This window comes from Stegostoma tigrinum, chromosome 1 (assembly GCF_030684315.1).
Source record: "Stegostoma tigrinum isolate sSteTig4 chromosome 1, sSteTig4.hap1, whole genome shotgun sequence".
In the NCBI taxonomy this organism is placed as follows: Eukaryota; Metazoa; Chordata; class Chondrichthyes; order Orectolobiformes; family Stegostomatidae; genus Stegostoma; species Stegostoma tigrinum.
Window position 1 is genome coordinate 142379686 of NC_081354.1, and position 12804 is coordinate 142392489.

Consider the following 12804-nt stretch of genomic DNA (forward strand, 5'->3'; position numbering starts at 1 on the left):
AACGAGGGGGATCCTCTTTGGACGGTTGTGGCGTGGGCGGGGTGTGAGGGATGTGTTGCAGGAAATGCGGGAGACGCGGTCAAGGGCGTTCTCGACCACTGTGGGGGGAAAGTTGTGGTCCTTGAAGAACTTGGACATCTGGGATGTGCGGGAGTTGAATGCCTCATCGTGGGAGCAGATGCGGCGGAGGCGGAGGAATTGGGAATAGGGGATGGAATTTTTGCAGGAGGGTGGGTGGGAGGAGGTGTATTCTAGGTAGCTGTGGGAGTCGGTGGGCTTGAAATGGACATCAGTTACAAGCTGGTTGCCTGAGATGGAGACTGAGAGGTCCAGGAAGGTGAGTGATGTGTTGGAGATGGCCCAGGTGAACTGAAGGTTGGGGTGGAAGGTGTTGGTGAAGTGGATGAACTGTTCGAGCTCCTCTGGGGAGCAAGAGGCGGCGCCGATACAGTCATCAATGTAACGTAGGAAGAGGTGGGGTTTGGGGCCCGTGTAGGTGCGGAAGAGGGACTGTTCCACGTAACCTACAAAGAGGCAGGCATAGCTGGGGCCCATGCGGGTGCCCATGGCCACCCACTTAGTCTGTAGAAAGTGGGAGGAATCGAAAGAGAAGTTGTTGAGGGTGAGGACGGGTTCGGCTAGGCGGATGAAGGTGTCGGTGAAGGGGGACTGGTCGGGCCTGCGGGACAGGAAGAAGCGGAGGGCCTTGAGGCCATCTGCATGCGGAATACAGGTGTATAGGGACTGGACGTCCATGGTGAAAATGAGGTGTTGGGGGCCGGGGAATTGGAAGTTCTGGAGGAGGTGGAGGGCGTGGGTGGTGTCACGGATGTAGGTAGGGAGTTCCTGGACCAAAGGGGAGAAAATGGAGTCCAGATAGGTGGAGATGAGTTCGGTGGGGCAGGAACAGGCTGAGACAATGTGTCGACCAGGGCAGGCAGGTTTGTGGATTTTGGGAAGGAGATAGAAACGGGCCGTGCGGGGTTGGGGAACAATGAGGTTGGAGGCTGTGGGTGGGAGGTCCCCTGAGGTGATGAGGTCATGAATGGTGTTGGAGATGATGGTTTGGTGCTCGGGTGTGGGGTCATGATCGAGGGGGCGGTAGGAGGTGGTGTCGGAGAGTTGGCGTTTGGCCTCGGCGATGTAGAGGTCAGTGCGCCATTCTACCACTGCGCCGCCCTTGTCTGCGGGTTTGATGGTGAGGTTGGGGTTGGAGCGGAGGGAGCAGATGGCTGCCCGTTCTGCGGGGGAGAGGTTGGAGTGGGTGAGAGGGGTGGAGAGGTTGAGGCAGTTAATGTCTCGACGGCAGTTAGAGATGAAGAGGTCGAGGGAAGGTAGAAGGCCTGGGGGTGGTGTCCAGGAGGAGGACTTGTGTTGGAAGCGGGTGAAGGGGTCAGTGGAGGGAGGGTTAGGTTCCCGGTTGAAGAAGTAGGCGTGGAGGCGAAGGCGGCGGAAAAACTGTTCTATGTCCAACCGTGACTGGTATTCGTTGATGTGTGGTTGTAGGGGGACAAAGGTGAGCCCCTTACTAAGGACTGACTGTTCTTTCCTGCTCCTCTGATGCTGCCTGGCCTGCTGTGTTTCTCTGGCTCCTCACCGTGCCTGATCTAACTAACGGCCTGATATTAAAAGCATTTCTCAAGTGAGAAACTAGTACAGACCAGAGGATAACATGTTTGATCACAGTCATTTCTTAGTTAAATAAAGTGGGTTAGACTGGCAATTGGCCTCATCAGCCAGAGTTTCTGCTCCAGATTGCTATCCCATAACCTGACGAGAAAAAAAGCAAGATAATAAAATGTGAGGCTGGATGAACACAGCAGGCCAAGCAGCATCTCAGGAGCACAAAAGCTGACGTTTCGGGCCTAGACCCTTCATCAGAGAGGGGGATGGGGGGAGGGAACTGGAATAAATAGGGAGAGAGGGGGAGGCGGACCGAAGATGGAGAGTAAAGAAGATAGGTGGAGAGGGTGTAGGTGCGGAGGCTTGGGGACCGCTTTGCAGAACACCTCCGCTCAGTTCGCAACAAACAACTGCACCTCCCAGTCGCAAACCATTTCCACTCCCCCTCCCATTCTCTTGATGACATGTCCATCATGGGCCTCCTGCACTGCCACAATGATGCCACCCGAAGGTTGCAGGAACAGCAACTCATATTCCGCCTGGGAACCCTGCAGCCATATGGTATCAATGTGGACTTCACCAGTTTCAAAATCTCCCCTTCCCCCACTGCATCCCTAAACCAGCCCAGTTCATCCCCTCCCCCCACTGCACCACACAACCAGCCCAGCTCTTCCCCCCCACCCACTGCATCCCAAAACCAGTCCAACCTGTCTCTGCCTCCCTAACCGGTTCTTCCTCTCACCCATCCCTTCCTCCCACCCCAAGCCGCACCCCCAGCTACCTACTAACCTCATCCCACCTCCTTGACCTGTCCGTCTTCCCTGGACTGACCTATCCCCTCCCTACCTCCCCACCTACACCCTCTCCACCTATCTTCTTTACTCTCCATCTTTGGTCCGCCTCCCCCTCTCTCCCTATTTATTCCAGTTCCCTCCCCCCATCCCCCTCTCTGATGAAGGGTCTAGGCCCGAAACGTCAGCTTTTGTGCTCCTGAGATGCTGCTTGGCCTGCTGTGTTCATCCAGCCTCACATTTTATTATCTTGGAATCTCCAGCATCTGCAGTTCCCATTATCTCTGAGAAAAAAAGCAATTTGGGTTAAATTACAATACCCCCTCTACTGACACCAAGGGCTTAATTTTCCGATGTCTAGCATGCACCAGATGGCTGGCAAAGCAAGGAGGTCCGAATAATGTTCTTAGGTCCAACTTGACTCAGTTTGGTGCCTAAGTGTTGCATTAGAGAAAATTGTTGATTCTAACAAATTTTGAAACTAACTTGATAACCCATCACAGAATAAGACTATTAGATTTCATTATGATTAGAATTACTTTTATTATTACATATTATTTTGATGTTGCCGATGAAATCATAAATTATATCTGCCTGTTTCAGTGTTTCAGGTAGAAATTGAACACAACATTATTTGAAAGGTGTAGAGCTGGATGAACACAGCAGCATCTTGACCTGCTGTGTTCATCCAGCTCTACACTCTGTTATCTCAGATTCTTCAGCATCTGCAGTTCCTACTATCTCTGAAATTATTTGAAAGGGACCAGTTAGCATATGATTTAAAGTAATGGCAACTGCATGAGCTTAATGGCATTCTCGCTGAGGTAGGTTTGGGACCTACCTCCTCATCTGTCCTATGCTTGATGTGGATCAGTGTCCCTAATAGCTATCTAATACATTTGTTCTTTCTAATACTGAGATGCCAATGGTCTCTCTTGGACTATGTTTTTTTTTGTTTTATCTGTTCATCGAATGTCAATATCATTGACCCTCGCATGAAATGGTGCATAGTCTGGTACTTACCTTGATGCATAACCCAACCCAATCGACTCAATAGTTAAACATGAAAACATTAACTCCACTTAGTAAGTCAATGATCACTTCATTTTTCATGAATTATGATGCTCACCGAATAAATACCATATAACATGAGTCCATGAAACACCTGCCCTGCTAATCTATCCGACGTTATAAATATAGTGAATAACTTACCTTCTCTCTGTTGCTGGGGTATCATTGGAGGTGGCTGTGGAAAGGCTTGACTAATCTGGCCATAGGCAGCAGGATAGGCAGCTGTAATGCAGAGATGATGTTGCAAATCAGTGTATTGTTCAGTTCTGGTTATAAGTTACTACAAACTGCGTAGACAAAAGTTAAAACTCACTTTAAATTTTAATGCAAATTAATGCAATATTCTCTCTTCCTTTGCTTAAAAATCTTGGAAAAGTTATCTGAAACAAGCATTTTATATAGCCTCAAGAAAGGAATGATAAACAATCTTGTGACATGTCCGAAGGTTATAGTGAGTGAGGATGAAACTGATTTCTCTCATTTTAGCACTGAAATGGAAGTCGTTTGATCTCTCCAGCCAAAATATTTGACAGCTGTGTCAGGTTAATAGCTACAAGGCAAGATCTTGATAAATCTCCAAAGCACAAACATTGGCCTCTGGCAAGCAGTTACTCCCTTGCGAATACAATCCCAAACGTACCTCATTAAAATTCCATCTATATTTGGCCAATGTTGCAAATTTTTCACTAAGGTAATGAAAATCAATGCAAAACAAATGGTAATGGACACTGACATTTAAATATGACAATAATGCGTTATGTGTAAAAGTTAGAATCGTTAACAGTCAGGGGACTCGCAGCAAGTCTATTGTCAAAAGCTGCAGCTAATATAATCATTTGTGACACTTTCCTGTTGTTTTGGGAAATGTCTGGTTTTCTTTTCCCATTGAATCTCTGTAGATAACTTTGACTTTGGTTCAACATTGTGTTAAATGGGCAATGTTCAGTAGGCTAGCTGTTACACACCAGTCTTGAATTTCCTATGCACTGAAGTCAAATCAGAAGTCTTTTAATTGCTGGCCAGTTTGATACTACCTGCCTCATTATGTTCACTTTAGTCAGCATAGGATCTGCATGAACAAAAACAAAGTTGCTGGAAGAATAACAAAAGCCTGCAGACCTGCTGAGCTTTTCCAGCAACTTTGGTTTTGTTCCTGATTTACAGCATCCGCAGTTCTTTTGGTTTTTATTTAGGATCTGCATGAATTGTACCAATGCTGCTTTGAATTACTAAGGTGCACAGTTTACAGATCTTCCTTGGGGCAGGATCCTCTCCTTCCTTCAAATATTGCCGCTACGACTGTCAATTTTTGTTTTGTGAGAGGAACTGTCGCGGACAGTATACTCATTATTATCTCAAAGCTCTATCACTGTATAAATCCCTCCAACAATTCAGGAGTTAGCATGTGGCATTTGGTTGATTGATCCATTTTATGGTGAAACTCAAACTCAGTTAAAATAAACGCTGCATCATAAGAAGTACACTTCAACAATTATTTGGAAAAGATGAATTGACCCACCAAACTACACATCTATAGAATCATAGAATCTAGTAGTACAGTAAGAAAGCCCAATGTTATATGTGCCAGCTTGGTGAAAGAATGATCGAATTTGTTCAATGAACCTCAGCTTTTCTCCATTGCACTGCTCTAAAAATTTTCCCTTTTAGTTAAAAATTCAATCTCCATCTGCAATAGCAAACATCTCGACAATAGAAGGAGATTCCCCACCTGTTAACTTGTCTTGAATTATGATTGTATAAACATCTTAAGATTTGGCCTTTGCCAGAAATTTATTTTCAATTGTGTAGGTTAACTCAATGTTATCCAGAAGTCAGAAGTGTACCTGTGTAAGCCCTAAACAAGAACCTGTACCTATAATTTAGGATAACAGTTGACTGCAAGACAGAGGGAGGACAGTATTGCCAAAGGGGTCATCTTTTAGTTGTGATGATAAAACAAGGCCCTGTTTAGATCTATGTAGCAGATCACATGGAATTCTTGAAGAGTAAAGTGTACTTCCTACATTGCATTTCTGCTTCAATCAACACCATGAAACAGATTACATTGCGGATGTGAGTTTGCTCGCTGAGCTGGAAGGTTAGTTTTCAGACGTTTCGTCACCATTCTAGGTAACATCATCAGTGAGCCTCCGATGAAGCACTGGTGTGTTATGTCCCGCTTTCTATTTATCTGATAACAGATAAATAGAAAGCGGGACATAACACCAGCGCTTCATCGGAGGCTCACTGATGATGTTACCTAGAATGGTGACGAAACGTCTGAAAACTAACCTTCCAGCTCAGCGAGCAAACTCACATCCAGAACCTCAACCTGAGCTACAAATCTTCTCAAAACTCGCTAGATTACATTGCATTGTATAGCATTTACAACAGAGAAGCAGGCCAGTCAGCCATGTCCGTGCCAATGCTTATGCTTCAGGTGAGTGTCCTTTCTCCACTAAATCCATTAATCCTCTTAAAAAGACTACTCCAGACACAGAAGGCGCCTACACTGCTCCTAAAAAATAGGAATGCGATGGGGAACTACTGAGAAAATAATTTATAATGAACTGGCAATACTTTTTGTTGGGATGTAGGCATCGATTGCAAGGTTCTACTTGCCCTCAAAGTGGTCGATCAGTTTAGTACAACTGGCACAGTCAAAGGTCAATCAACCATACTGTTGTGGATATGGGGGAGTCACATGTAGGTAGAACATGTTCAGATAGCAGATTTCTATCCATTAAGGGGACCTTAGTGAGCCAGATGAGTTTTTAAAACAATCAATGATACTTTCATGGTTACCATTATTAAGAATGGTTTGCAATTCCAGAGTTATTAACCAAACTTAAATCTCAACCTCAACCAATGTAGAGTATGTGAATTACTTCCTTTTATTCTTGTCCCAAAAATGTATTTTCTATTATGGTCTGCCATTCACTTTTCTTCTGTGTTCTCTGTACTCAAGGTTCATCATAACCTCACAGTCTTTCCATTAAGCTATGCTGGTCCCTTCTTTTGCTATTTAAACCAAAAATCGCTTTTTACTAAAATGATATATGGGTACGGTAAGGAAGCATAAAATTTCAAAGAGATAGTGAAAGAAATGGGTTAATCTGAGACAATGGATTTCAAAGCAGGCAATTGTGAGGCCATCCAGCTCGGAAATAGAAGGAAAAACGTATTTTTTTCATAGTGAGAAACAGCAGATGTCCAAAGAAATGTAGGTGGTGGCATACTGATGATGAGATTGGACTCAAAATATAGACGTCTATGCTGCTGCTCTGAAGATACAGGTCCAACCTGCTGCAGCTAAACATCTGAGTTTACTTTAAATTCACCACATTCTGATAATGTTGCCATGTAAAGAGTTAGTATATTGTACTTTTTATAAATATGTCTATTCCTGGCATTTATATATGTTAATAAATGTTGCCCGTTCCTGCTTTCAGTATTGTAATTGATGTAATAATTCCTGGACAACCATCACATAATTCTTCTAAAGTGTGCTGTTTAATTTGGTGCTTAGTCAATGAGTTTATCCTAAATAAGATTTTATTTGCGTGTTGATTTGTTCTGTACTGAAACTGAATAAATAATGTTTAGTAATTCCTAGGTTAATTGCGATCTTTGCACCATTTTAAGTTTGAATAAAGATGCCTCTGGGACAGTAACAATTTGGGACTGATGTTTACACCTTTAATCTTATCATATCAAAAGTAAAGCAGTAACTTGTGGTAGAAACAGAGTAAAAACAAACCAATCTTATTTCTGCAAAGAATTTGTTTGATCTCTATATTTGATGTCATAGAGTGATAAGGAATTCACCAGTGAAATGATTCCCCACATGGGGAAAAGATTGATTCTAAATTGTTACAGGAGATTCAGTTTTAGTTTATCACTTCTTGGAGAAAGATCTGTTACTCTTGCCTACTTTGTAGCATACAATTGCCTGGCTTTCTGAACAGCATGTTGATAGCAGACCCTGAATGATCTGCCTGGTTATAGGTCAGGTGAATGGTGTATAATCTGAGAACCCATCTCTCTCCCTCTAGTGGCCCTTATTATTACTGGGCACCAAATAGCTGCAATGGTAGAAAATGGAAAGTATACTGCACCACATATTTCCAAAAGCTGAATCTCTCTCATGGACATCTGTCATTCTCTACATCGCTGTTCGGAATATAATTACTTTTGATGTAATGTGCTCCTTTTTCGAACAGAACAAAATTAAGAACTCTGATATTCTTTACATTGCAACCCATCTGCTGCATAGATATAAAAAAGTGTACCAGAGAGTGCTAAGTGGACAACGAGGCGCTTCTGAAGTGCACCTAATGTTTGGTGTAAACCTTGCACTGCAACGAAAAATAACTGCAGTATAACTTCACTAATGTAATCATTCTTAGGACAGATTACTAAGAACATTCTCATGCTGATCTAAAAACCAATTAAAATTGAATCAAGGGATAACAGAAGTGTGAGGCTGGATGAACACAGCAGGCCAAGCAGCATCTCAGGAGCACAAAAGCTGACGTTTCGGGCCTAGACCCTTCATCAGAAAAGGGGGTTGGGGAGAGGGATCTGAAATAAATAGGGAGAGAGGGGGAGGCGGATCGAAGATGCATAGAGGAGAAGATAGGTGGAGAGGAGAGTATAAGTGGGAAGGTAGGGAGTGGATTGGTCAGTCCAGGGAGGACGGACAAGTCAAGGGGGCGGGATGAGGTTAGTATGTAGGAAATGGAGGTGTGGCTTGAGATGGGAGGAGGGGATAGGTGAGAGGAAGATGCACATCCATTTGGGATGAGTGGGGGGAGGGGAGAGTTTGAAGCTGGTGAAATCCACATTGATACCATTGGGCTGCAGGGTTCCCAAGCGGAATATGAGTTGTTGTTCCTGCAACTTACGAGTGGCATTTCATCAGCTTCAAAATCTCCCCTCCCCCACTGCATCCCAAAACCAGCCCAGCTCGTCCCCGCCTCCCTAACCTGTTCTTCCTCTCACCTATCCCCTCCTCTCACCTCAAGCTGCACCTCCATTTCCTACCTACTAACCTCATCCCACCCCCTTGACCTGTCTGTCCTCCCTGGAGTGACCTATCCCTTCCCTACCTCCCCACCTACACTCACCTCTACTGGCTCCATCCCTGTCTCTTTGACTTGTCTGTCTCCTCTCCACCTATCTTCTCCTCTATCCATCTTCAATCCGCCTCCCCCTCTCTCCCTATTTATTTCAGAACCCTCTCCCCCTCCTCCTTTTCTGATGAAGGGTCTAGGCCCGAATTGTCAGCTTTTGCGCTCCTAAGATGCTGCTTGGCCTGCTGTGTTCATCCAGCTCCACACTTTGTTATCTCGGATTCTCCAGCATCTGCAGTTCCCATTATCTCTGGTCACAAAATTGAATCAATTCAGGATGCATGCAATGATTCCATTATTGCCAAAGTGAGTTTGTGAAACATTTTCCTCATTTGGAAATATATTGCAATAAGCAGTAGCAATTTAATATCTGAAAGGTCAGATAACAAAATGAAAATATTTCTACATTATAAGTGTGATATCAAACCACATCAAAGACATTAAGAAAGAAGTATCTTCTTTGTTGCTTCAATTCTTTTACGGTCTCTTTATGTCCAAGAAACCAATTGCATGAACTAAAAATACCTATTAGACATTTCAGCTTTCTGACAAATAACTCTGAGGAAAAGTGCGCTTTCCTTTGCCCATCAAAACTATCTCCTTCTCTCTAGTTGTTTCTGGTGCCACAAATTACTTTAAGCCATTCTATTATTATGATTAACAAAAAAAAAGTTGTGTTGACATTATGCAAGTTGCATGTTAGTAGAGTAGCCAATTATTTTGAGGTCTAGAGCTGAGTGTTCACCGAATCCATGGAAAATTTAGCCTGCTATCTAAAAATTCAAACCAATGGTCCTGCTAATATTAGTGTCGTTGACATTATGTTATTTAAATGCAGGATGAAAATAAATATTGGAATCACTGGAAATCTACAGGATTTCTTGTGTATTACTCTGACAGGGGAGTGCAAGGGAATAGTGTAAATGCTACAAAAAGACATTCCTACAAAACAAATTTCATGATCTCAGATTATCCTAAAACAGTTTACAGTCAATGAAACATTTTGAAGCGTAGTCATTTCTGTCATATAGAAAACTTGGTAGCCAATATGATTCCAGAAAGATGTGACAATAATAAGGTCGTTCTGGTCGCTGATTTTAACTTCCCTCATATTGACTGGAAGTCCCTTAAGTGCTGGAGATTCGAATGAGGAGCAAGTTGTAAGGTGTGTCCATGAGGGATTTTTGATACAGTATGTGGATAGTCCAACGTGGGAGGGGACTGTTCTGGGCCTGGTATTGCAAAACGAGCCCAACCAGGTGACCGAAGCTTCGGTAGGGGAGCATTGTAAGAATAGTGATGATAATTCAGTATCAGAGATAATGGGAACTGCAGATGCTGGAGAATCTGAGATAACAAAGTGTGGAGCTGGATGAACTCAGCAGGCTAAGCAGCATCTAAGGAGCACAAAAGCTGACGTTTCGGGCCTAGACCCTTCATCCGAAAAGGGGGAGGGGGAGAGGGTTCTGAAATAAATAGGGAGAGAGGGGGAGGCGGATCGAAGATGGATAGAGGAGAAGATAGATGGAGAGGATTACAGGAGAGTTGCAGTGGGAGAGAGATCCCCTGAGGTTTGTCCAGAGGGAGGAGGATAACTTCTTCAGGTTAGGCATCCCTGGAAGAGGCTTCGCAGTGAGGTTAAAATTGTATCAGAGATAATGGGAACTGTGGATGCTGGAGAATCCGAGATCTCCACCTATCTTCTCCTCTATCCATCTTCGATCTGCCTTCCCCTCTCTCCCCATTTATTTCAGAATCTTCTCCCCCTCCCCCTTTTCTGATGAAGGGTCTAGGCCTGAAATGTCAGTTTTTGTGCTCCTAAGATGCTACTTGGCCTGCTGTGTTCATCCAACTCCACACTTTGTTATCTCTGTGATGATAATTCTCTTTGTTTTTGGATAATTATGGATAGGGACAAGAGCGGACCTTGGCTGAGGGTGGTTAAATTTGGGGAAGGCCAACTATGACCAAGTTAGGCATGAAATGCAGAATGTGGTTTGGGAGTGGCTCTTTGAGGATAAATACACATCTGATGTGTAGGAATCTTTTAAGAACCAATTTATTAGAGTGCAGAACAGGCATGTTCCTGTGAAAATGAAGGACAGGAATGGCAGGATTCGGGAACCTTGGATGACAGGGGAAATTATCAGCTTAGTCCATAAAAGAAATGAAGCACATCTTCGGTCTAGGCAACTAAAAACTGTTGAAATCCTTGAAGAAAGTAGGAAGGAGCTCAAATGGGGGTTAGGAAGGCTAAAAGGGGTTCTGACATGTCTTTGACCAGCAGGGTTAAGGGGAATCCCAAGGCATTTTCTACATAAATTAAGAATAAGAAGGTAGCAAAGGAAAGAGTAAGCCACCTCAAGGATAAAGGAAGGAAGTTATGTGTTGAGCCAGAGGAAATGGATGAGATCCTTAATGAGTACTTTACATCGGTATTCACCAAAAAATGAGGGATGAGGTTAGGGAAGGATATGTGAATACTTTCAGGCAGGTCAACATAATAAAGGAGGAAGTGTTGGGTGTCATTAAATACTTTAAGGTAGAAGGTCACCTGGTCCAGGCAGGATCTATCCCACGATACTGCGGCAGGCAAGGGTGGAAACAGCTTGGGTCTTAAGAAGTTTCATCCTCTTTGGCCTTGGATCAGGTTTCAGGGGACTGGAGAATCGCCGATGTTGTTCTTTTGTTTAAGAAGGGAAACAGAGATAATTACAGGCCGGAGAGCCTGACACCAGTATTGGGGAAGCTGTTAGTGAAGATACTGAGAGATAGGATTTATTCACATTTGATAGCAAATGGAGTTGTTAGTGTTAGGCAGCAATGGGCTTGTGTGGGGAAGGTCCTGTCTCAACAACTTGATTGAGTTCTTTGGGGAGGTGACAAGAATGATTGATGAGGGAAGGATAGCAGACGTTGTCTACGTAGGCTTTAGTAAGGCATTTGACAAGGTACTTCAAGGCAGGCTGGTACAAAAGGTAGAGTCTCCTGGGATCCAGGGTGAGCTGGCTTGATGGATATAAAACTGGCTACATCATAGAGGGCAGAGAGTAGCAGCGGAAGGGTGCTTTTTGTAATGGAGATCAGAAACTAGTAGTGTTCCACAGGGTTTAGTGCTGGGACGTTTGTTGTTTGTAATATATGTATAAAAGATATGGAGGAATTTGTAGGTAGTCTGATTAGTATGTTTGCGGATGGCAACAAAATTGATGGAATTGCAGATAATATGGAGGATTGTCAAAGGATACAACAGGATATAGATATCTTGCAAAGAAATGACAGATGGAGTTTAATTTGGACAAATGCATACATTTTGGATTTAGTTATGAAGAGAGGTTGGATAAACTTAGATTGTTTTCACTGGGAAGATAGAGGCTGAGGGGGCGACCTGAAAGAGATCTGCGAACTTATGAGAAGCATAGATAGGGTGAACAGTCAGAGCCTTTTTCGCAGGGTAGAATGGTCAACTACAAGAGGGCATAGGTTCAAGGTGAGAGGAGGTAAGTTTAGGGGATACATGCGGGGACAATTTTTTCCACAGTGGGTGCCTGGAATGCACTCTAAGTGGAGGTGGTAGGAACAAGCACATTAGCAACGTTTAAGGCATATCTTAATAAACAAGTGAATGGGAGACAAACAGCGGGATAGGTACCATGCATAGGCAACAAATAACATGTCTAAATAAGGAGTAGGAATCGGCACAGGCTTAGAGGGCTGAAGGGCCTGTTCCTGGGATGGATTGTACTGTTTTATTATATCACATATTTGCACACAGCAAACAGTAATGAGATAATGATCAGTTAAGGTGTTTTTGTGGTATCGATGCAGGATAAGTATTGGCCAGTATACAGGGATACCTCTTGTGTCTTCTTTGAAATAGTGCGATGGCATGTTTTACATCCATTTGAGAAAGATGTCAGCTTTGCAGTTTAATTGCTCATCTGAAAGATGGCACTCTTGACAGTGCAGCACTCCCACAATACTACACTTAATTGTCACCATTGATCTTTGCACTTGAATACTGGAGTAGGGTTCAACACCACAAAACCTACTCAGATGTGAGATTGTTACCCACTGATCCATGGCTAGTACACAAAATGTATGAAATTGGTGATAAAATATAGACATAGAATACATAATATTTCATTATTTTTGTTGTTAAATATTTCAGTAAATAGAATATG

General features: G+C 43.5%; 1 protein-coding gene across 15 annotated transcripts in view; it reads right to left on the bottom strand.

Annotated features, from left to right (window-relative positions):
- The window catches only part of celf4 (CUGBP, Elav-like family member 4), a 1237212-nt gene that overhangs the window by 65743 nt on the left and 1158665 nt on the right, over positions 1–12804 (bottom strand). For all 15 annotated transcript variants that reach the window (XR_009446241.1, XR_007247548.2, XM_048530893.2 and 12 more), the window contains one exon: positions 3627–3707. Coding sequence is in view for 13 of the 15 variants with exons in the window: in XM_048530893.2 (XP_048386850.1) it covers positions 3627–3707 (81 nt within the window). In the remaining 2 variants the exon portion in view is untranslated. The remainder of the gene's footprint in view (positions 1–3626; positions 3708–12804) is intronic.